Source organism: Nyctibius grandis, chromosome 6, assembly GCF_013368605.1.
Source record: "Nyctibius grandis isolate bNycGra1 chromosome 6, bNycGra1.pri, whole genome shotgun sequence".
NCBI classification, from domain to species: Eukaryota; Metazoa; Chordata; class Aves; order Nyctibiiformes; family Nyctibiidae; genus Nyctibius; species Nyctibius grandis.
The window spans coordinates 65721696-65745166 of record NC_090663.1 but is presented as its reverse complement, the minus strand read 5'-3'; the positions used below and the strand labels follow the sequence as shown (position 1 = coordinate 65745166).

At 44.5% G+C, this 23471-nt stretch overlaps 1 protein-coding gene across 1 annotated transcript in view; it reads left to right on the top strand.

Moving 5' to 3' along the window:
- Nucleotides 1–15668, top strand: part of ADGRL3 (adhesion G protein-coupled receptor L3) — a 348528-nt gene extending 332860 nt beyond the window's left edge. Inside the window, exon 22 of the mRNA XM_068404345.1 lies at nt 12830–15668. Coding sequence (XP_068260446.1) covers nt 12830–13638 — 809 coding nt within the window. The 3' untranslated portion in view covers nt 13639–15668. The remainder of the gene's footprint in view (nt 1–12829) is intronic.
- The last annotated feature ends 7803 nt before the right edge of the window (nt 15669–23471 follow it).

Genomic DNA, 23471 nt, shown 5'->3' with positions numbered 1-23471 from the left:
TCTAGTGAGAAATAAGCATAAGCATGAACAATAAGGGATAATGCATGTTTGTACAGTCAAGGTACAATGAGGTATAAACCCTTGGAAGGGGTAGTGGTGGTAAGAAGAAATGTCCCATACTAGGACAAGGTTTCTGCTCCAGGCAGTTGAGAAGGAATCAGTGATTGGGCAAATATTTATAAATTGGTGCAGACTAGCTGTATGTTTCAAACATGGCCTGCAGATTGTAATCCAGCAGAGTTTTTTCATCTGAAATCATTGCAGAAGAAAGGAACGAAAAAAGGGGCAAAGAAATACTTTCCCTCCCCTGTCTCTGTGTAAAAGCACGGAATGTTTCATTTGGCAGAAGATGGCCCAGAGCTTAACAACCTCATTTGCTGAAACTCCATTTCACTGCAGTCAGTATTAATAGCTTCTCAATGAATAGATCAGATGCTGCAAGTGACAACAAACCTATTTGAGAGAAATTTAATAGGGATGTTTATTGAAGTTTATTAACTGAATCCTGTTGGCTATTATAAGAACACAGCTCGATAAATCTAAATGTCAGAGCATTTGTTGGAGGGAACCAGGAAAAATGCTGAAAATACCTGTTGTCCTCCAGCCAATATGTGTGATTTCACTTTTCATAATTGCATTCATTGTTGGAATAAACTGTAAGTGAACATGTGGAAGACCAGGATTCTTTAAATACTTGAAAACTCTGCCTGTTACACAGAAAAGGACACTACTGAATGCTCGTAAGAAAAGTCACAAAGACGACTAGAGCTTTGACTCCTACAAACCTACTTTGAATATATTTTCTTTCCCTGGGAGTAAAGTGGAATAAGTAAGTTCATGCTAAGTAATGTACAGAACCAGCCAGAATTTACAAACTGAAATCAGTGCAGAGAAGCTATTTCAGTCACATTCGAGTTAAGGAGATGAGTTATTTACTATAGTTAGGATAAGGCACCATATGTTGTGGGGTTTTTTTAATGGACACTTAGGAGAGGATTCATCTCTAACCATATTGTTGGTGTCTGGACTAAACTGTGCTCCCTTATGGCTCAGGCACTGCAGTGACTTCAGGGAATGGTCCATGTTCTCTCTGACTGTTGCTTGTCTCTGCAGGGTGGTCTGAAGTCAAATATATGAAGTGTAGGAAGTTGAGGGACTTGATTTATGGTGGCTGTGAACAGCAAGATAAATTGGGTACTTCAGGAGGCAGAGCGGGAAGGAGTACAGCACCATGCTCTAGCACTGTGGGAAGGGAGCTGCATGGTTGGCAAACTGGGGAGAAAACAGGAAGATTAGGTTGATCAAAAACACAGCAGTACATGCTTTTGTTATTGTTTCTTTTTCTGAAAACAAACCAAAAAAAAGCCCAAGAAAAGCTACATTTTGGGACTGCTGGGTCAGAGGCAATGAAACATTTTGTTAAGACTCGGATGTGCTTTTTCTAAGCTATTTATTTTTATTGCTACTCTAATGAAAGATGACATCATACAAAAAAGTCAAAGTCGGCTTTCATAGAAACCACTCTTTTTGAACAAAAAGAGAAAACATTTCATTTGGGAAATACTGATTTTTTGTATGGACATTTTTGAAGCATTCAGCTGATTCACTAGTTCGTCTGATGAAGTTTGTAAACTGTTTTGGTCTCTTTTCTCAGCAAAACTGTACTTCTGGCATGTCTGCTGGGTAGTGGGGGAAATCTCCCCATCCCCAGTGAGTTTCTACCCTGCTAAAATGCACATAGGGAGGATAGAGCTGATTTTGGCACGCGATTGAAAAGGCCTGAAGCCAAAGAAGATACATGAGGGCATTGTTACCTATGCAGACAGATGATCCTAGCTAAAGCAGTGATGCTTAAGCTGTTTCAGACTGGTAGAGCCACACTGAATGGCATTATTTTTCAGAAAGTCTGGAGGAGCAGTTGGATCCATTTCCCTTCCTGTTGGGTAGACCATGCAGATGATTCAAGTTAACCTAAATGCCTTTGTGTGGCTTTGTCAGCCAGCTGCCCATAAGAAATTATTTGAATTTTGTTCCTGAATGATGCAGTCTAGAGTCTGGCAACATGTGCTTGTCATCATCTTTTTCATCCTTTGCTTTCCGTGAGTGGATAAATCATACTTGTGTTTAACAAGGTGCAGTTTTCTCTTACAGTCATAACACCAAACTCTTCCAAAAAATTATTTCTACATTCAGTGTTGTCCTGCATCAAGGACATCAATTTCTGTCTTAGAAAGGGAAGAAAAAGGTACCATTTGGTTGCATACTGTCATTAAAATAATACCTACTTTCATAGACACATAAAGCAGCTAACTAGCTATCTGAATCCTCTGTGTGTGGTTACTGTGATGATAAAAATTGTGGGATATTCGTTTTCTTTGTCTTGATTGGTTTCCCTGTGCGATTTTCTCAGTTTGCAAGTCAAAAGTGCAACGCTGCAGATCTCCTGCTGCACCCTGAGTACAGTCCATGCCTTCTCATAGCCTTTTAAACCTGGTAAGAAAGGCTGGATCTTCAGTACTTGGATCATGAGGATCCCCGATATTGTGAGAGGGACAGGAGCATCTGCATGTTACCCAGCTAATACTTGCCTTCTGTAAGAGCATCATTACTTTCTCCTCATGATCACAGTCCATAAATCCTTCACTTGTGGAAATCCATCATCAGGAAACCTTGAACTGAGCACTGACATTGCCAGAAAGCTGAATTTTAATGTCATTTTGGATATCAGACCTGGCCTGGTAGCTGTGTTTTGCGCTGAACTTTAATATTTGGTTGAATATCAGTGGAAAGAAGGAGACTTGGGACTGTAGTTATACCAGTGTGGTTGTAGGGAATATTTTTGTAGAGGTGTGAGTTCTGCTGTTAAATATGTTTGCTGGTTGTGATAATCACATTGCACTAACAAGGAGATGCCCAGATGAATCTGTGGGTTTGAAGCCCCGTCTTTTTTCCAACCCCAAATTCATGCTCCCACACGTACACAGCACGATAGGGGTTTGGAAACGGAGTGCATTTGATTTCAGTAGAGTCTCTTCAACTAGCAGAACCAAGGGTGTTTCATCGCAGCTGAATTAAAGGCAGTCACCCTAACTAAAGCAAATAAAGAGTGGTGGCTGTGTGCTGGGCTCAGGTGCTTCGGGAGATGGCAAAGGAGGCATTTGTGTAGGGAACGTTGTTGCTCAAATGTAGGGAAGCAAGGATGACACAGGGCTGTGGGATTTTCTGGGAGAAATCAGGTGTCACACCACAGATGCTGAGAGACAAGAATCCAGCCATAAGTGAATAAATAAAAATAAACGAACAACTGCTGGTTGCTGAGGATATTAGGCACATCGCCAACACCGACCCAAACAGCTGTTCAGGGTCATGTCCCGAGAGCACTCTGCCGAGGAGGAGATTCAGAGCGGTCGATGGGCACCCACAGCCCTGCTCTTTCTGCTTTTTAGGTCCCTGGACACACATTGACCTTTGCAGTCACAGCCATGGCGCCCAGCCTTTGCTGAGCAAGGCTGCAGAATAAACCTCTCTGCTTTCTCTTGTGGTATTTTGGGAGAGCATGCTGCTTTAATCCCATGCTTGCTTTATTGGGTTTTTGTTGGCTGTTTATTACCAAGGCCATTTTCATGCAAATAGAGTTATAGTTTGGTAGTCTACCTGCTCCTTCTGCTCGTGCCTAGTCTGCAGACCTAATCTGCTCTTCTTAATAGCCCCGTTGGTTGCTATAGCAATGATACAGTGTTATGAAAAAGGCAGGATGATACTTAAATGTATGGCTGGTGTTATCTTCTTCTTTCTCCCTCCCAGGAAGGAGAAACCCAATAATGGGGATTTGTTTGGTGTATTATTGTTTTATCTAAAGCTTTAACTGTAGGCTCTTTGGAGCCTGAATGCAGTCCTTCTCTCTCAGCATCCTGTGAGGCTGGGAATGTTGCAGCTCTAAAGCAGTTAGGGAGAAACAAGAGCCCAAATTACTGAACACAAAGTATATATCATTTTGGTTTTAAGATGCCAAAGGTTACATTTACTGTGACCCGCAGAGAGTGTGAAGTTTGCCATGGCCAGCCCACCGTGATGGGAACCTGCTGCAGAGCGCTTAGGGCCCAGTTGGATTTCTGAAAGTATTGAAAGGTAGCTGAATGTGTTACCAGTGGGTTTGTTTTGGATTTGCATCAGAATTACTCAGCACTGCCATTGAAAGTGGCATTTCGATCGGTAAATTTAAAAATCTTAACACCCTCAGCAAGCACGGGAGAGGAAGGCAGAAGATGCAGTATTTTGGCTTAGTAGCTGCATACAGGGATGGGTGGCTATTTTGTTGTACCAAGCCCCTTCTTTTACACACCCAAGAGAGCAAAAATGACTTATTCTGTATTTTCAACTTTTTGCCAAGTTTGTAGTTAGAATCATGTATCTGCATTAAAAGTTGCCAGAAACTATCTAGTTTGTAACAGCCCAAAAGAGCCAGTGAATTTAGCTCACTTCAAAGCCCACCACCCCGGTGAACTTAGGCGGGTGAAGCGTTAAGTGCTGACACAGATTGGTCCCTTCTCCTCTCGTCATGGAGCAAGAGCATCCCCCATGCGAAACAGCTCGACCTGCCCAGTCATGGCAGGATGAGCTTGTTCCCACCTGCTAGGGATTGCTAGACAAGATCAGACAGGAGATATATTGAGTGAGATGCAGTTTCTGGCAGTTGCCATTTAAAGACACCTCAAGCTAAAGCGTTCAAAACCACACAGCAGGTATATTCTTCTCCGTATCAAATCTCATAGAGACTGAGTTGGAGACTGGGTTAAATCTCAAATGGCAGAATTATATCACTTCTGAATTTATGGCTGGCATTAACTCTGGACATTCCCATTACCTGTATAAAAGTGAGTCCCTTTTTGAATCTTTTATGGCCCAACTTGATTAAAAGCGGGATGAAAGCAAAAACAATTTTAATGGACTTAGTACTCACACTGGTATAAAACTAGTGCAAGAAGATAAGTGGTTCCTACAGTCCCTCATCCCAGATGTACGTGACATTGATGGAAAATACATTACTAGAAAGAAAGAATTGACTCATTTACCTATTAGTTACATTCAAGGTTGCTTAGTTAAGCGTTCATATAATGTTTTCTTACAGGAGACAGCTTTGTTTCCTTATTTCCAAACACAGCAGCTCATCTTGCTTTCCATCAGCATAGCCAAAAATATCAGGTGAGAGAAAACAAGTCTCTTTTTTCCAGCTGCATGTGTTGAAGAGACTCCCTGGCATGCAGCCCCCATACAGTGCTGCATTCTACTTTGTCCTGTGCTCAAAAGACCGATTAAGTGATCAGCTAATACCATATTCTCGGTACTGGGAGTGACTGGGGGAGGGTGAGGGAGAGGCAGGAGAGTCGTCTGCTCTATCCTCTACCTGCGCAGACACGAACAGATGCCGTCCTGGGAAATGGAGCCAGGCCAGTGTACGAGCACCGTAAGAGGCAGCCTCCACCTCGCCTTAGGTTTGGCTGGTTTTGGGGGTTTTTTTTGAATAATTAGTAGGTGTGAGCTTTCAGAGAGCTTACCACTAACGGGATTTGTACCAGCCAGAGGCCCTTGGGGCTTATATATCCTCAGCAACTCCATTCAAAAAAAAAGAAAGGAAAGGAAAGGAAAGGAAAGGAAAGGAAAGGAAAGGAAAGGAAAGGAAAGGAAAGGAAAGGAAAGGAAAGGAAAGGAAAGGAAAGGAAAGGAAAGGAAAGGAAAGGAAAGGAAAGGAAAGGAAAGGAAAGGAAAATCAGGTAATGATTTGCAGAGAAGAGATTGTACCCAGCACCCTACATGCCTCACAAAGACTGCCTCCGCCATGCCACAGGGCCACCTCCACCCCTGAAGAGGCAAATGGGGTCTCTATGCCCCAGCCCTTGATGAAGGCATCCCTGCCAGGGTTGCTGGGTTTGGGGATTGGCTTTTCAGTCACTGGTTTGGTTTGGGGGTATCAGATGTTGGAGCCAGCCAGGTAACCTGAGCCCTGTGATAACCCTGTCCTGGCTAGCTCTAGTTGCCCCACCAAATACTTACTTTCCGTGTGGAAAGTTTTTGTCTTAACAGTTTAGCCCTGGAGGTAAAAACCATGGTGGGTCCTTGAGTATTCCTGCACTAGGTCCCTACTGATGACACTGGGAATGGCCCTGGGGGCAAGTTTTTGAGTCGGTCATCTCTTTGGATCCCAGAGGAGTTTTGGAGCAAGGGTTTGATGGGATTTTTGTTCCTGTAGGTCAGCTAAAAGGTGGGGGAAAGGCTTTGCTTCGTAGGTTGATGCCTGCAATAGCAATCAAGGTAGGTCTTGGCAGCCACCTGCCAAGCTATGATGATCCTGGAAAGCAGAAGTTCAGAGGCTGCAACTCCAAGGGGTAAACCAAAGCAGGAAGACAACTGCTGGCTGAGTGCTTGGAAACAACAGCAAAGAGGTCCAGTAGTAGAGAAACAAGGTGTTTGTGGGGAAAACTGAGAGCCTTGAAACGTGCATCTCCATGGCCACTCTCACTCCTGATAGAAATGCCTGATGGAGCCGCAGTGCTCTCACCTTCAAGGGTGGATTCAGGTGGTTGTGGATGTGCTTGATGGTGGCACCAGAGCAGTAGCTGAAGTGAAACTTGCCCTCTTAGAGATGAGAAACAGGTGCTCTCTGATAAGTGCCAAGAGCCTTCGGAGAGGCTGCATTCTCCATCCTTTCTTTTTAATTCTGCTTTTTTGATTTTAGATGTGTTGCGAAGGACGAGTAAAAGAGATCCTAGCCCACAGTGGGAGTTGAATGTGCTGTTTTCTGTTAGTCATTATATACTTTTTTTTATTCATTTGGCACTTTCTGGAGAATTTTTCCCCCCATATTCTGTAGGCTGCCATCTTTCTTTCTTTGCAGCAAGCATGTGGGCATAGCCTTGCTTACACTCTGAGCGACTGGGGAACCACCATAAATGTAGCTTATCTGCTTTCTGATACATTTTCTTTTGCATTGGTTTGGATTTGTGCATTGTCAGTAACATCTGTTCTGCTTTAATGGCATACAGTTTTCTGAGTCTAATTAGCTGGCTGCTTTTAATGAGGACTGTTTCAACTGTTGTCATTCTGAATGTTCTTTTTCCCTTTTTTTTAATACCACATTTGCCTGATTGACCTTTTTTGTTTTTTTTTTTCTCTGTCTTTCTATCGGGCTGCTCCAGGAGCCATGGCTAATCATCTTATAACCAATGCTCTGCTTCGTCCTCATGGCACTAACAACCCTTATAATACATTGCTCGGGGAATCGGCGGTCTATAACAACCCTTCTATCAGCATGTACAACGCACAAGGTGTGCTGGAGTTTCTCTCTGATTTTTCTAGTGAGAATGCCATTTTCTGTGGCTTATTTTGGCCCATTTCTTTCTTTTTTTCCTTCCTTTTTTTTTTTCTCCCCACACACACACACTTTGTTTTTTTGGAACTGGGCACAAAAAAAAAAGATCCCCTCCCCTTCCTTTCATTTCAATGCATCTTTCCATTTTCCAGAGGCTTTTTTCCTATGAGTGATGAAATTCACTTTGAGAGACCCTCGTCAGTTCTACTCAAAGCATTCATAGTGGTTTTGATTTTGACTTTTTTTCCCCCACTCTCCTCACTTTTGTATTGTTTTGGTCTTGTGTGTGTTTTTTGTCAGACATATCCATTCCTCTCTTTGTTGTCAGTGCATTTCCTTGTTAAACGATTCATTTCAGAAACAGGAACACCTTTGAAGGTAAGTGAAGCTAAAATGGCCTTTGCCACCAAAGCCGCTCTCATTTGAAATGGCATAGAGAAATGCGGTCAGCAGCACACCAGCTTGCGCAAGAGAAAAAAATGCAAAATAAAGCAAAACTGCCCTTGATCTCTAAGAAAAGTGACAGCTGAAGCAAGGAGCATAGGTCAGCTCCGAAGAGCAGAGCTTAGATCTCGTAAGAAATGTTTTGCTGTTTGTATTAATACATTTTATATGTGCTAATAGAAAGCAAAAAAAAAAGAAAAGAAAAAGGTGTAGGGAGACTAGAAGCTCTTGCATATCCTCCTTTCGGCAATGGAAAATGAACAGGTAGAGTCAGTTGTACCTAACGGAGGTTTCCACTGTAGAAGTCAGTCTCTTGTCACCTACGTGTTTGTCTCTGTTCCAGCTGTGGGAAGGGACCATGTTTCTAAGTGGATGTCCTGATGCTTCTGTGATGGAGAGGCAGATGCATTTAAGCAGGACCTGAGGAGGAGCTGGGGAGTGTGGAGCTCTGCCAGCTCCTGTCTGTTGGTGGCTCCATCCTGCTCTGCCACTTCCATGGACTGTTTTTATTTTTCTTTTTGGCTTGCTTGCAAGGTGGCTGAATCATTACAGAGTAACACTGCATTCAAGCACAAGTATGTCAGCACTCCGTCAGCTCTCCACTCCCAGTGAAGGCATCCCTTTCCAGTAAAGGATCTCTAAGAAAGGGAGAATAATGATGGTTATAATGCAAGCAGGAAAACCTCCTTTGTACTATATGGCAATGTATTGTTTACGATAGAAATAGATATTGAACTATATCACTAGGGTATTTTCATTCAAAGCAAAAGGAAAGCACACATTTGACCTTTTTGCTGTTCATTAATTTCCTAAACTCTGCTAACTTTGTGCCATAGATTTGCTTCCACAAACACTTTTTTAAAAAGGGCTACTGTTAAATATGAAACACACTGAATTTTAAGAACCTGAGTGTACTGCAAATGTCAAAGTGAGCTTTGATGTTCTGTATAGTTTCTTGCGTGATAACATTGAGGTTTGGGGGACTTTTAAATCAAGTGGCAGCAGGTAATGCTGGGTCAGCATTTGGCTTAAGAGAAGTCCTGATGTTCAGGTCTGGGTGCCTCAACTGAACCCAAGTGATTTGGGCAGAAATGTGACAAAAAGGTTTTGTGTGCATTTTAATAATCTTACGTTCTTCTAATTTTTAAGACTAGATTCTGATACAGTTACCTGAGCTAACAGGATTTTAGTCCTCAAAAATAGTGTAATTGATTTGCAAGTGCTATTCAGTTCAACACAGCCAGATGGATAACAGAGAAGCAGGCTTCATCCGTGGGAGGTGAAGAAAGACAGTGGGACCAGTACTGATCCTATTTAAGCCCCTGGAGCTTTGCCGTTGACTTCAGAGGGAACAGAACCCAACCCATTCTTTTCAGGAGGCTGCAAGTTAATTAATGACTGTAGAACTGGTATAGCTAATGCTTTTCAAACTCGTTACTGTCCCTGCACAATTACAAATTCTGAATATTAGGAGATCCTGCAGCAGAAGCGAAGGTTAGCAAAACCAAACAGGCGTAATGGCCTTGGCAGTTCTTTGGGATTTAAGGATGCTGCACCAGCAGGCACACTAAAGTGATGATAGTGCATTGTAAAAGTAGACGCTGTCACCATCTCTGTGTGTGCCTTGGCTGGGATCGGCGTGTGGTGAGGGCATCGCTAACTAATGTCATCCAACTAACTCATTCCACATAACTAAGGCTATGATTTTTTTTGCACCTTCATCTACCACTTCTGGTCTGGCCATTGACAGGGACGGGACGCTATAAGAAACCTGGGGTCTGATCCAGTCCACCCCTTCCTTTCCCCCTCCACAGTTACATGTTTTAAAATACACTCTCTGCTCAAGCCGAAGCTGCCCCATCTTCAGTGGAGACTCACCAGCGGCTGGAAGCCACCAAGGGCTTGGAAACAGGCAGGAAATCAGACCCTAAAAGGCCAAAGTCCCATTTCCCAGTGGTGAAAGCGATTCCTTGATGAGACACAGAGCATAGAGGAAGGAGGAGATGGTAGGTGAGGGGTCTGGCACCCCGCAGCACATGCTGAGCGCTGACCGCCGTTGGCAGCTGATGGATGTACACTGGCTCAGTCTCTCGGACACAGGAGTTTCTCAAAACGGCTTAACTGCTTTCGTGAGAGCTAATTTTAAGAGAAAGCGGCAATCCCATTAACGAGCTCTGGTTAAACCCCAGCGTGCCACAGACCATTGCAAAGCGAGAAGCTGAGAGTCACCAATGAGTCTTCATCTTCATCTCTGACTCTTCTTGTTTTAACTCTTTCTTCTCAATAGCTTCATTTAACAATGCCATTATTTGAACTGCTGTTCTTACATTTTTTTTTCAAAGTCCATGTAGTTTGCCATGTGTTCGGTTAAACAAAGAGCAGACTTACCAAAGTCTGTAAAATGCCAGCGGCCCCATGATGAGCAAAGTCATACTCTTACAAAGCACTGTTGCAAAGGATGGATGGCAAAACATTTTTAGCAAGGAAACAGATTTCAGTTTCAACTGCCAGGGGTTATTATAACTAACAGTAAGTAAAGCCATTAATTTTAAGACTTTGGAAGTGACGTTGACAGTGCCTGTCTTTTCAAGCATGACCGTTACCAGCTTTAGACTTTTTTTACATTTACAGGCATTCTTTCTTGATTTGTGTTGCACACTGAACATTTTATAATGGCATTGGAAAGTGTTTTAAATGTGATATCTTTTTTTAATAAAAATGTAGTCTATTGAATATTGCGCGTAAAATAAATTTTCTGTCTAAAATGTCAATATTTTTAACCTGAAATAAACCATGTAACAAATTCATGTATTCTGGGCAGTGGAAATTATTTCCGTTAACTCTCTTTTCTGCATATCATCAATTTGCTTTTTACTCATGTTTCTCCTACTGTCGCTGTAAGCTTACTTGTTGTTTTTTCTTTCCTTTTCTTCATGCTGTCGTTTAGAGCCCTACAGAGAGACAAGTATGGGAGTAAAGCTAAACATTGCATATCAAATGTAATTTTTTTTAGTTCACTTTTATTGCATCACATATAGATGATGTAGTTAATAAAGGAAATTAATCTCACAGTTTCGAAATCAAAAGAATATTAATATACATATGTATATATACATCTATGCGTGTGTATGTATGTTTGTGTATATATATGTATGTGTACATACATATATATATATATATGAGATTAGATGATGCTTTCTTTGTTTATTTCTCATTTTTGTGGTATCATTTACCCAGCATAGTTTCTCATATAACTGTGTGTACGATTTTTTTTAAACTTCACATTTTTATTTGCGAGGTCATGGCATTTTTATATGGCGTGTTTCATTGCCGACCCCACTCTGTTCTCACCTGTGATGCCTCCATTTATTTTCCCACCAAACCCTGGCTCTATGCATTGGCAGCAGGAGCACAGTGCTCAGCGCCTCAATGCATACGTTACTCAATGTGAGCATCAGACAGATGCTGTTGTACCCGTCACCCATTACATATGGTCCTCCCCGCCAGAATGCTCACTTTTCATTTCTCCCCAAGCATCGTGACTCGGCTGGAGAGCTTCCACCATGAAAATCAATGGCTTTGCTCTATGTCTGTGATGGCTAGTTGATTTTTTTAGCATAGCTCCTTCGTTTGTTGGGAAACCCAGGACACGTCAGCACCCTCTAAGTTTCAGAGACCTAAAAGGTGACCGACACGTTTGGGGTATTTCACTCAAAAGCAAGAAGAAAGCCTGCAGTAGCACTTTCCAGCCCTTGTCATACAGCAACTACTCCATTGCAGATATAGACCGAATCCTGTATTTTCGGAAGGTCCACATGCCAGGCATGGTGTGAAAAAGCGTTCATCTGAAATTGTCAGCTAACGGCTCATCTGATCCACCACAGCTTGCTGGGAGTCGCTTGCCATTTTTTGGCAACGCCTGAAGCCCTTAGCTGAAAGGTTGATACATTATTTCATGCATCCTCACGCCTGCACTCCTTCCAAGGAGGCCAGTAATCCCAAAAAAGAAAGTGTGGTGGTTTGACTGCTGGGCCTGATTTTCTTCTCCCTTTCCCGCTCGTGTTGCATTGCTCTCAAAGCGCTTCCCTGCTGTCTCCCATAATGTGTTGGGAAGGAGCCTAGCTCCAGCCTTAGGTTGGCAGTGTTGAGACACCTACAGAGGTGTGATAAGCAGTTAGTTGGGGGGCACCCCAAGACCCCATTACTCCTCACAGGTTCCCCCGAGCCCACCGTACCATGGCAGTGATGGTACTTGCTGTACCTTCCGCTGAACCCTCTTCTTTAACTTAGCTAGTGAAATGGGAGCTATTTTTAAAGGCATCCCAAGACCCCAAAGCAGCTGCCTCCAACATCGATTGTATTAGAAAATCCCCACCCAGCCAATGTGGAGTAAATAATTTTGGCCATGCCCTTGTGTTTGGAGAGGTAGGGCATTTAGCCTTCTTCCAGAAAAGTCTGGGCCAGGAAGCACTTTGTGCCTCTGCTTTGCTAATCCCTGAATCCCGCCATTCAGGCCTTATGCCTTTCGCCTGGCAGCCTGCCCAGCAAAAGGGGAGAGCAGATTTATTTTTTTTCTCTAGGAAGGATACACTCCCAAACAAAGTTTGGGTAATGATTAACCTGGGCTGCAAATACTTTTTCCTCAGCTGGGGGGAATTTCCCCCTTCCTCCAAAGCACCTGGAGACAGGACAATTGGGACCAGCCCAGGGTCACCTATTTCTCAGCTCTGCCAGGAATACGTAGAGCAAAGCACAAGAGCCGTAGGAGGCCAGGAAAGGTTATTCCTTCCTGCCAGCTATTGCCGCATCAAGTCACATACTTGACAGCGCTTACCGTTTTTTTGGTGGGAAGACCTTAAGTGAGTTAGCTGGAGCTGCGCCCTCCTATTTTGGCCGCGATGCTCTTCTTGCTGCTGAGCCCCAGCAGCCGCTGCAGCCTAGGAAGGGGGTTTGAGTGTGCACGTCCTGCGTGAGTGTCCTGTTTGTACAAGTCACCCTCTCTTGTGTAATGTTTTTCAGAGGGGCTTCTGAACAATGCCAGGGATACAAGTGTCACGGATACTCTACCACTGAATGGTAATCATGGCAACAGCTACAGCATTGCCAGCGGCGAGTACCTCAGCAACTGCGTGCAAATCCTTGACCGTGGGTACAACCACACCGAGAACGCCCTCGAGAAAAAGATCCTGAAGGAACTCACCTCTAACTACATCCCTTCCTACCTGAACAACCACGAGCGGTCCAGCGAGCAGAGCTGCAACCTGATGAACAAACTCGTCAACAGCGTGGGCGGCGGGAGCGAGGACGACGCCATCGTGCTGGACGACGCCACCTCCTTCACCCATGAGGAGAGCCTGGGCCTGGAGCTCATCCATGAGGAGTCGGACGCCCCGCTGCTGCCCCCCCGGGTGTACTCGGCGGACAACCACCAGCCCCACCTCTACAGCCGGCGGCGCATCCCGCAAGACAACAGTGAGAGCTTTTTCCCCTTGCTGACCAACGAGCACACGGATGACCTCCAATCCCCCAACAGGGATTCTCTCTACACCAGTATGCCTGCACTGGCTGGCTTGCCCATGACGGAAAGCGTCACCACCAGCACCCAGACCGATCCCCCGCTGGCCAAAAGCGGCAGCGGTGGTGACGCTGACGATGTTTACTACAAAAGCATGCCCAACCTCGGCTCCAGGAACCACGTCCATCAGCTACACACTTACTACCAGCTAGGTCGAGGCAGCAGCGACGGTTTTATAGTCCCACCAAATAAAGAGGGAACCCCCCCGGATGGCAATGCAAAAGGACCCGCTCACTTGGTCACTAGTCTATAGAAGATTCAGCAAAAACTAAGCAAAGAGACAACAAAAAGCCCCTCCGTAATGCTCAGTTTACTGTTCTGAGTTAATCCAAACAGTGGTAATATTGTGTGTACTCCTAAATCTTCATACTGTTCGAAAGGAAACTCTCGGACTTTTTTTACTGGAATTTTTAGTCCAGCCCAGAGAGGACGGTAACTGCTGCCTGCCCCCCCCTTCCCTCATCCTTCTTCCCTCCAGACAGACTTCATTATGTTAATGAAAGTGATTGGTAGATAACGGCACACTTCGTGGCCTTCTCAAGTTACGCTGTGTTTGTTTAAACAATCCTTGATGCTGTGTTGCTCTTAATACCAAGGACCTGATTTAAGAGCCGGGAAAAAAAAAAAAAGAAAAGAAAAAAAATAAAAGACCAAAAACGTGCATTTGAAACTAGTAGCAATGACACATCTAGGTGGGAGTGCTGCACAAAAACAAGCTAGCAAAACTCTTTCTTAACAATCCAGATCATGTCATGGGTTTTGGTCACTCACAACTTGGTTTCACCACAGCGTCCTTTGCTGCGGGAGCAAACAAAACAAAAACAAATTTAATGAGGTGGAAGGGAATCCTAGAATTCTGTGCTAAAGGCGTATTTTACATTTTGCTGTATTAACGGATGATAACAACTAATGGCAGAAAAAGAGAACCGAACAATTTCTATGTAATGTACAGATACTAGCATTGCACATATAGTCTGCTTTCTGTTCCTCCAGAACTTGCGTCCCTGTTAATGTAGTGGAAAAAAAAAAAAAAAGAACTTTTTTCTGTTGTGCTGGTCTTGTAAGTTTGTCTACCAGTAGGAGCAAGGTTTTTCATAATTCCTCCTTTTTTTTTTTTTAACTTTTGTTTTTCCTCTTCTACTGCCCCTCCCCTCGGTTCCTTCCCCATCCAGGTAAAAAAAATCTCACTGGGCAAAAAAACCAACCAAACGTAACTTTCAAAGGACCATTTTTAGTAATGTCATCACCACTTCTTTTCAGCCAAGGCAGTCTGTTTATTTCCTCACTGTATAACTTTCTTCAGACAGCATATTGCCGGCAGACCCTTTGGCAGACTAGAGTAAGGCAAACTTCCCAGTTGACAGTGCACAACCGATCGTGACGATAATACTGCGAAGCATCTTTGGTGAGCAGCCCCTCAGCCAGGCCATAGGGTCACATCCAGGAGCCGAAAGGTTTTTTTTATAGTCGTAGCGGGGCTTGTACAGGAGATGGCCATTTCCCTGGAGGAGTGAAGGGCTTTCACGGCTCCATCAGGTCCCTGGTTTAGGCACTTGTACTGCAGTGGTTAAGAAGAAAATCGATTGACACGTAGTGAGCTAAAAAGTACTTTGCAGTGATTATTTAAAAAAAAAAAGTCTTCTGTTTATTAATTTTCCTAACAGGAACTTTATTTATTTGACAGGATTTTTAAGTAACATAGGCTTTCTGGAGGTAAATTAGCAGCACGGAGTATGAATTCTTTTTTTTTCTTTTTTTCTTTTTTCTTTTTTTTTTTTTTTAATTTATGATCCATTTTGTACGGTCTCAACAGTTGGATGACCTCATTACTAATATTTGTTGTAAAAGTGAAGCTTGTTTGCCAACCAATAAACAACTGATCACAATTTAGAAGGTACTGTATGTATGTACTGTACGATTAATCTCTTTTGTTGTTGTTGTTCCTCTCTCCATTACTGTCTTCAGTACGAGTCTCCGCTCCTTTATGGCATGGGTGAGCAATGCCAAAGAAAGGAGGCCTAAGCTGAGCAATTTAAGCACAAAGGTTACGCAGCTACAGCTGACTAGAAATATCAGGCTAGCGGTACTTGTCTAGGGGCGAGAACAACACCAGTCGACTTTGTTGCAGGTGATGCTAGGTCTGGTTTGTGCCTACTGTATAAAGTAGCCAACGACACGCAGATAATTTGAGTATGGTATTTTATGTGTCGTACCTTTTAATCATTGTAGTGATTTTATTTTTTAATTTTATTTTTAATTTTGGTTCTTCTTAGATTAAAAACTGTTGGTAGCATGTCAAAGAGTAAAACAAGTCCCCATTAGGCCTCCTCGGTCGTTGTTTGCTGTCTCTTTATTTTCTTGCTCCAGGCGTACGCAAAGTGCCATCGCCATCCTCGGCCACATCACCCTTCCCGTCCTGCCACTGCCAATGGCCTGCTGGCGCTTCACCGCTCTCCTCCAGCCTCCCCCTTCAAATCCCTTGGGAGCAATTAGGATTCATCATCAGGATACAGAAAGCCACAAAATAGACTAGAAAGGTTGACAGTGAAAATAACTGCCCCTGGACACACTCAGTACCAATTTTTCAGTACATGATTTTTCGCAAAGCCCTCCCATGGCTTGGGCTTTGGGGTCTGGTGCTGCCTCCATCCAATCTGCCTTCATCCAACTCCCATCAAGCTGGGTAAAAGCCAAAAGATTTGGAGCAGGTGGGTGATGCCCATATTAGATATTTCCAGTGCTGGAGGATAAATGCATCAGTGGAGCAGCTCCGCTCCATCCCGGGGTTGTCCTTGCATAGGGCAATGGTGCTTGGTGCTGCTCAGCAGGGACTTGTTGGAGGGGAGAATCAGGGGGTGGTGGTATTTGGTGTTATTTGTGCCCTACAAAAGAGTCTGGTTTGAGTCACCTGAGTCCTTCTTGCAGCCAGGCACTCAGGCCAAAACATCTTGGGGAGGAAACTTCATTTCTGACCAAGCACTGTTCACAGCTGTGCCTCTTGCCGGATCTAGGTTTTGTCAAGGGAGTGTTTCCCATCAGGAAACTGGGAATCACCTGGCTTCATAGCAAAATATCCACTGGCCAGCCAGATCATGCTCTTGCTCTTGATGCTGCCTCCTTTTTGCATTTTATTTTCCATGCCAGCATGGGATTATCATCCAGTGATGGAGCTGGGTAGTACATGGTAGACCTATTCATGCAGGCAAAGCAAGCATTTCAGACCCACGTGGTCATACCAATCCATGTAGCAGCCCAACAGAGGCTGCTGAGGCTTGAAATACTTGAAGTACCTCTTATTTTGGAGAAAGTAAAAACTCTTTTACTGTATTAGACTCAAAAAAAATAGTTTTCCAGGGATATGGTAGGATTAAATTCATGCAGAGGGTGAGATATGCCATAGCAAATATTGTCATGATAAAATGGGAGGCAGGTGATCAACACGGCATTTACCAGCATGCCTGAAACTATGCAAAAACAAACCAGTGGTGGATTTGCTATGGGATGATTGTGTCCTGCTGAAAAATCTTTGACTTTCTTTACTCCGAATGGTCATTCTTCCCCAGCCTTTCTGTGTATTTTGGATTTGTCAGTGGACAGGCTGTTTTTCCCCTCTTCTCCATCCCTTCTCACTCAAGCTTCTCTTCGCCAGCCTACCATGCCTATTAACATTTTGATTGCAAAAGAACGCTGTTTATTTTCAAGCTGATTATTTCCGTCCCCAGGCTATTCTGGAGCCACAGGATTCACTGTTGGTGCTTCTTACAGCTTTGGAAACAGACGAATCACAAAACAGAGGGAAAATAGATATTATTAATTATATTAAGCCAAAAATGGTTCAAGACTGTAATTTAGGTTTGGGGGGGGGGGGAGCAGGCTGGGGATTATTTTTGTCATTTTTTTTCCCCTTGAAAACAGGCTTTTGTTGTGTCAGTTGATTATGTGCATGGTGAAGGCTTCTGCTTGTTGATAAGTAGCTTGGTAGATAAAATTCTTATGCGACTGGCAATATAGCGGTGTATTCTGTGCAGACTGCAGCACGTGGAACTCAGTCTTCGGTGCCTAAAATGCTCATGGGGTAAGAGGGAGAGTGAGCTACAAAACTTCTAAGGCATTTCTTAGTGCTGACCCAAGGCAGAGATGTGAGAAAACTAACAGCTTGATGAAGAGGTAATAGCGATTATGGTATTAAATCCATACCAATGCTTAGGGCACATAACTTTGCAAGCTGGGTTGAAGGGGAAAAATCAGACCTGTACTGGACGGTTCTTCTTTTTTAGAGCTTTGTTTAACAAGAAAAAAAAAAACAAAAAAACAAAAAAACAAAAACCAGATTTACCTTATAGGGAGAACATTAAAGCTTTGTTCTTCAACTGCAATAAGCATCCCTCTTTCAATGAAAACCAAGCAGAATAGAGGCAAACAGGCAGTTTGGTCTGACAAAAACATCACCCTAATACATAGACCCCCCTTTCTGAAATGCGGGACCACCTTTGGGAGGCATGGGTTGCCAGGCATGCTTGGAGTGAGGATTGTCAATGTCGATCCCTTGCCTGAGGCGTCCTTTCAGAAAGCCTTGCTTGCAGGTGGGAAGAGGGGGACGGAGAAGTGCGAGGCTCCGTGCCTTGCATTTTCCTGGAAATCATCCTGGGATGCTTTGCAAGTTGTGAATCCCGTTTTTCCCCTCACTCTTTCTAATTTGCACAGGACTGGGTTATTTTTCCTGTGTAATCCCATCACAGACTGCCCCATAAAAAGCTGATGCACCAATTTATTGTGCAATTGCTATGTTTTCTACAGCTTAAGGACACTTTGGCTCCAACGGGCAATGCCTGCCTTTTTCTGCAAGAGCCATAAGAGACTGTAAAGATCTTCCCAAAACATGTGAAGGAGAGACACAAGGGGAAAGATATGCCAAGAAAGACTATGTAGGCTGGAGGGCTGCTGGGAATGGGGGGTATTTGTCACAGCTTTGGAGGCACTGTGTAGGCAGTATTACTTATCATGGTGCTGCTCCTTTCTGCCTGTTGATTGCATTTAATTCCCTGAAATCTGTAGTTATTTACCAATCTTTTTGCTTCCTCCCGGCGCCCAGGTAACGAGCAGTGAGATGCTTCAGAGGGTCAGGGGAAACGGTGGCGGCCGTGGGAGGCACTGAGCTCCGGGGGCTCCTTGCATGTCTCTTATGTGTGTCCCTATTGCCTGCATCCCCCTTCCCTCTTCTCTGGCCAGCTGGCCTCTCTCTCAACACACCCCCATATGTTCTTGATCTCACTAGTTCATAAAGAATATGATACCCCACAGACCTGCCTAGAAAACAGGGATATAAAAATAGCTCATCATATTAAAAAGCTATCTCAGGAAAGCCTAAGAGCACCGTCTTGGTCATCTGTCACACCCTGATCTCCTCCTTACGTTTAGAAAGAAAAGTACTTTATTTTTATCTACCTGCTGCATTCAGCTAGACTCTATGCAAATTTTACTTAATGAATATTTTAGGGTTTAAATAGTCTGTGCTCATGAACATTATATAAATGTCATGTCGTTGCAGGCTCTCCAGTAATGGCATGAAGAACATCCTGCAGCGTAAAGCTGAAACCAGATAAAATCGGTGATTAATGCTCCCAGGCAAGGCAGCGGTGGTCACGTTAACAGTGGCCATCCTCAGCAGGGACATTAGCAGCACGGATCAGGGAGACCATCCAAAGGGGTACCCCCATGAGGGCAGCAGCACCTCCTGTTCTGCACCGAGAGTCATTTCATTCAGCACAGGCAGCTGGTGTAGGGCCAGTTTTGCTCTTCCAAGGGCTTTGGCAAGCCCTAGGGATGCATGGAACATACACCAGATCATACATTGTCCCAGTTCAGGAGGGATGATCTGTTTAATGCTGAAATATTGAGACTAGCCAGGTTATCTTGGAAATCTTCCTTTTTCACATCAGAATAGCTTTTTACAGGTGGTTACTGTTTATTGTCTTTGGTACACCAGACAGATGGTGATAGTCTTCTCCAGCAAAATGCCAACAACAAAAAAAATCATCCTAAGTATTTGCTGTCTTTTTATTTCTTTATCCTCCACGTATTTTTCTTATCTTATATTTCTGCTCCTTAAATACACTGTACACATGTAAAAAACCAAGCTAAAACCTCAATAAAAAAAAAAATTATATACAGAGCAGTTATGTGCTGGAAGCAAATGCTTGATATTTTGACAGCGTTGCTTAAAAACCCAAACAACGACTTAAAAGGCACAAACATAGCTGCTGCACAACCTCCTCAGCTGGTGTGCATGGAAATACTTGTACAGATGACCCGATATCTCCAACTGCCACTTATAATTGACTGCATCTTATTTTACAACTTTGGAAAGGTTATTTCCAGCAGCAGGATGCTCAATGGGTAAATTATGGCTATAATAAAACTGTTTTCAGCCTGTCTTCTCCCACTTCTCTCTGAGGCATCTCAGGCAGAGTTTAATTCAGGTCCCCATGGCAGGAAAGCTCAATGCAGGCGTGAGCCCTGCAGCCTTTGTGTCCCACCAATAGCAAAGACTTTGCTTTTCAGCAGGCATGAGCCTGTGGTAACATCCACTGATAAATGTTTTTGGGGGATGAATGTTGAAAACCAAGTGATCAACAAAGTGGGTGGAGGATTTCTGTGTATGCCACTCAGGAAGCAGCAGCACCTCACTCGGGGCATCTCTTAGCACTTGGTTGCACAACAGCTGCAAGGGAGGGTGGGAAAATGGACTTTGGGTGGGGGGAAATAAAAAAAAAAAAAGGCCCTAATTTTGGGCAAGGCTTTGTCCTTTGGCTGAAGTATGCCAAATTCAGTTTCTCAGGCATTTTCTGTAGGCAGCTGGAGAGAATCACAGGGTTGTATGGAGTTAGCCCACGTGCGATGGGAGGCCAATTTGAGGCAGGCTGAAGCCTTGCGGCAGCTGTTGGGTGCCTGCTCTGGCCAGCCACTGTTTTCCTCACCTTAAAAAAAAGGAAAGAAGGTTTTATGGTTTGACATCAAGGACCTCAGCAGCCCTTTTTTTGAGGGGCCCTCCGTGATAAATAGATAAGCTGCTTTCTGTGCAAGCACCTCAGCTCTGCCCTTTGATCAACTCCACCTCACCCTCTTCCTTGCTTGCGTTGCTACCATTCACACATACAGATAGAAGAAGGCCTCATTCCTTAAGCTGCTGTTGATATGAGCCAGAAAGAGTACTTCATATTAAATAGGTGGGATATTTTATTTTTTTTTTCCCCAAGATACACTGTACACCCAGGCATTTTTAGCTGCTAGTAGTTTGAGCTGCAATGCAAAGCAGCCCACTGAGCTAGCAGCAGCAGAAACAAAAGGAGAAAATGCATCCCCACTGCTTGGGAGAAAAAAAAAGAGATGAGCAATACGGAAAGGATGAAAGTCCCTCCTCTTCAGAAAAAAAACAAAAGAACAGCCAAAATAGCCAAGCTGGGAGATGCCTGAAAAGTTGCCTTCTCTGTCCCCCACTATTTCCCTGCAATATTTTCTACGCTGCTGTGCAGAGCAACATAGATTTGCTGGTCCTTGGGTGGGTGGGAGATGGGGTGAAATGATTTATACTTAGAAAATGGCTCCAGGACAACTCTTAATTCCTTTTAAATGTATCTTAACCTCTCCCTGAAATACCATTTATTAAAAAACCTGCACGTGTTTACCCAAAATTGCACATGGCTGCCTCTTCCCAATCTGCACATGTAAAAGGAGGCATTTTCCTCCCTGAGGCTGCGATGATTATAGAGGCAGCTGTAAAGCAGAGCACTCAGGATGTGAAGTGCCCTTCAGATAATGTCTGATAGCAAAACAAATCTGTTTACTCTGCAGTCATTTGTAGTGACTATTTATTATTAAGGGGTGGAGGGGACCACAACAAATGCAGTTTGCTCAAAAAAGCCCTATTGGGCTGGTACAAGCTGATGGTGCAGCTCGGCTCTGGGCTCTCCTTGCTTGACGTGGACTAAACCCAGAGGAGCAAAGAGGCACCTTGGCATCACCCTTCATCTGGAGAGCGTGTGCAGCAGTGGCCAATGCTTCTAGTCCTCACGCTGTTTAGCAAATAACTGGCTCATGTGAGGACAAAGCCAGGCAAATCTGTACTCCCAGCTTCAGCAAAAACGGTGGGAGGAGGTTCCTGATGGGATGCTGGCCCATGAATACATTCACTTGCTCTGAGTAAGCCTTCCCTTTCGAGGCAAGCCCAGGCATCCCATCCTTTGTTTGAGGGTGGAAATGGTCTTAAAAATAGCTGGTGGCTGCTGCAGGGTGTTGCTTTGGGGCTTTACCTGCTCTCCCCTTGTTTTCCACAGAAAGCGGAAGGACGCCCAAGCAGGAGCCAGTCTTCAGGCGAGTCACCATGGAAGACAGTGTCATCTAGCTCCTGGGGCACCTGACGAGCCTGCCCTGGTGAGCCCATGCCGGTGCACTGCCCCAGCTCCTCTGTGCCTCGGTTTACCCATCCCTCACTTGGGATTGCGCAACAGGAGAGGCTGGAGAAACTAGCCTTGAGCAAAACCATCAGCAAACACCTGCATCCACAAAGAGAAAACAGCCCAGCTGAGTTTCCCGCTGCCCTGCACATGGCAGTGCCGTGGGAAGTGCCCTCGCTGCTTGGTCGGTCCTTTTTTTTTTTAAGATGAGCAGAACGGCTGAAAAATGTCTTTTGTAATAAGAAAGGAGTTTCGTCTGCTCCAAATGTTGGCTTTGCAACTTGAAAACACTTAAAGATGGCTAAACGTGCTCAGCCCCCCCATCCTGAGCCCCTCTCCGTGCTCGTAAGCTGGGCTGTATAAAGGTGACCCTGCCAGATCCAGGTCCCTGGTGTAAATACAGACCTGGCTGTGCAGAGAGGTAATGAGGGAAGGAAAAGAGGGACAAAGAAATAGTCTTTATGCCAGAAGAGGCTGAACTTGTGGGCAGAGTACTGTCAAGCAAAGCTGCTGCTTGTAAATAGGGACCAGCACGCATCCAGCAGTGGCTCTGCTTGGCAGAAGCTTCTGGGGGAAAGCTGTTCAGATTTTATTGTCTTGTGTAAATAGAGATATTTTTTTGAAAAAATGAGCCTTAGTATCTTGAAGATAGCGTTTCTCAATCAGCTCAGCTGGGGATGGATATACAGGAAACACCAGCATCTGCCAGTGGAGGCTGGCGTGGGGTCTCACAGCCGAGCTGTGCCACCATGGCAGACACAGGAGACACCTGAAGGACGATGGACACGTCCGGCAGAGGGGTCAGCAGATGTTTTTCTTTCATTCCTGTGAACGGGGTGAACTCACTGGGTCCATGGTCTCCACTGGTGTAAATACTCAGCTACAGCCCACAGAGGACTTGGGCTGTGTGTTGCAGGTGTGTAGGGGGTGGGATAGGCAGAAATCACCAGAGGGATGCAAACCCCATCAGTGTGGATCCCCAGAGGCTTTTAGCATTAAAAAAAAAAGGGGAGGCGGGGGAAGAAACCCTGAAGACTTGTTAATAGTGTTGGGCCAGCTGTTTGGCTGGTTAAATGGAGGCATGCATAGACATCTGTGTTCATGTCAGCTGGTGCCTGTACAAATGAAATGTATGTGCAAATGCGTTTGCAAGACCGTGCCCTGCATGGATAGCTGCCAGTCAGCACAGGTCCCCATGTCTGTGTAGCTGTGTCCGTGAGAGAAGAGAGGATATGGATGTGTATGTTGTATTCACCTTTATATGCCTAAACACATGTGAGAAGTCATAAGTAACACTGTTGGGTCCAGCTTTATTAGAATGAGCACAGAGTAGTGTCTGCACGTCTCTGGGGAACAAGGCACAGCAGGCCTGGGGGGCAGTGTTAGCTGAGCGAAAGCTGGTAAATCTCTGCTCCGCATTGAGCTGTCATCCGCTGTCCCCTGCCGCAACACAACAGCGGCCATCTGCAAACGCAGCAGAGCACGGCTATGCTCGGGCATGAGTGCTTGCAGGGCGCAGGCTGATGCAGCATGGTACCTGATGGAAGCAGAGAGGAGCTTTTGGGTTTTCCCTTCATCCTTCACAACTCAAAGCTTACTTATGCCTTATTTACTCTGAGTCCGATAATGTGGA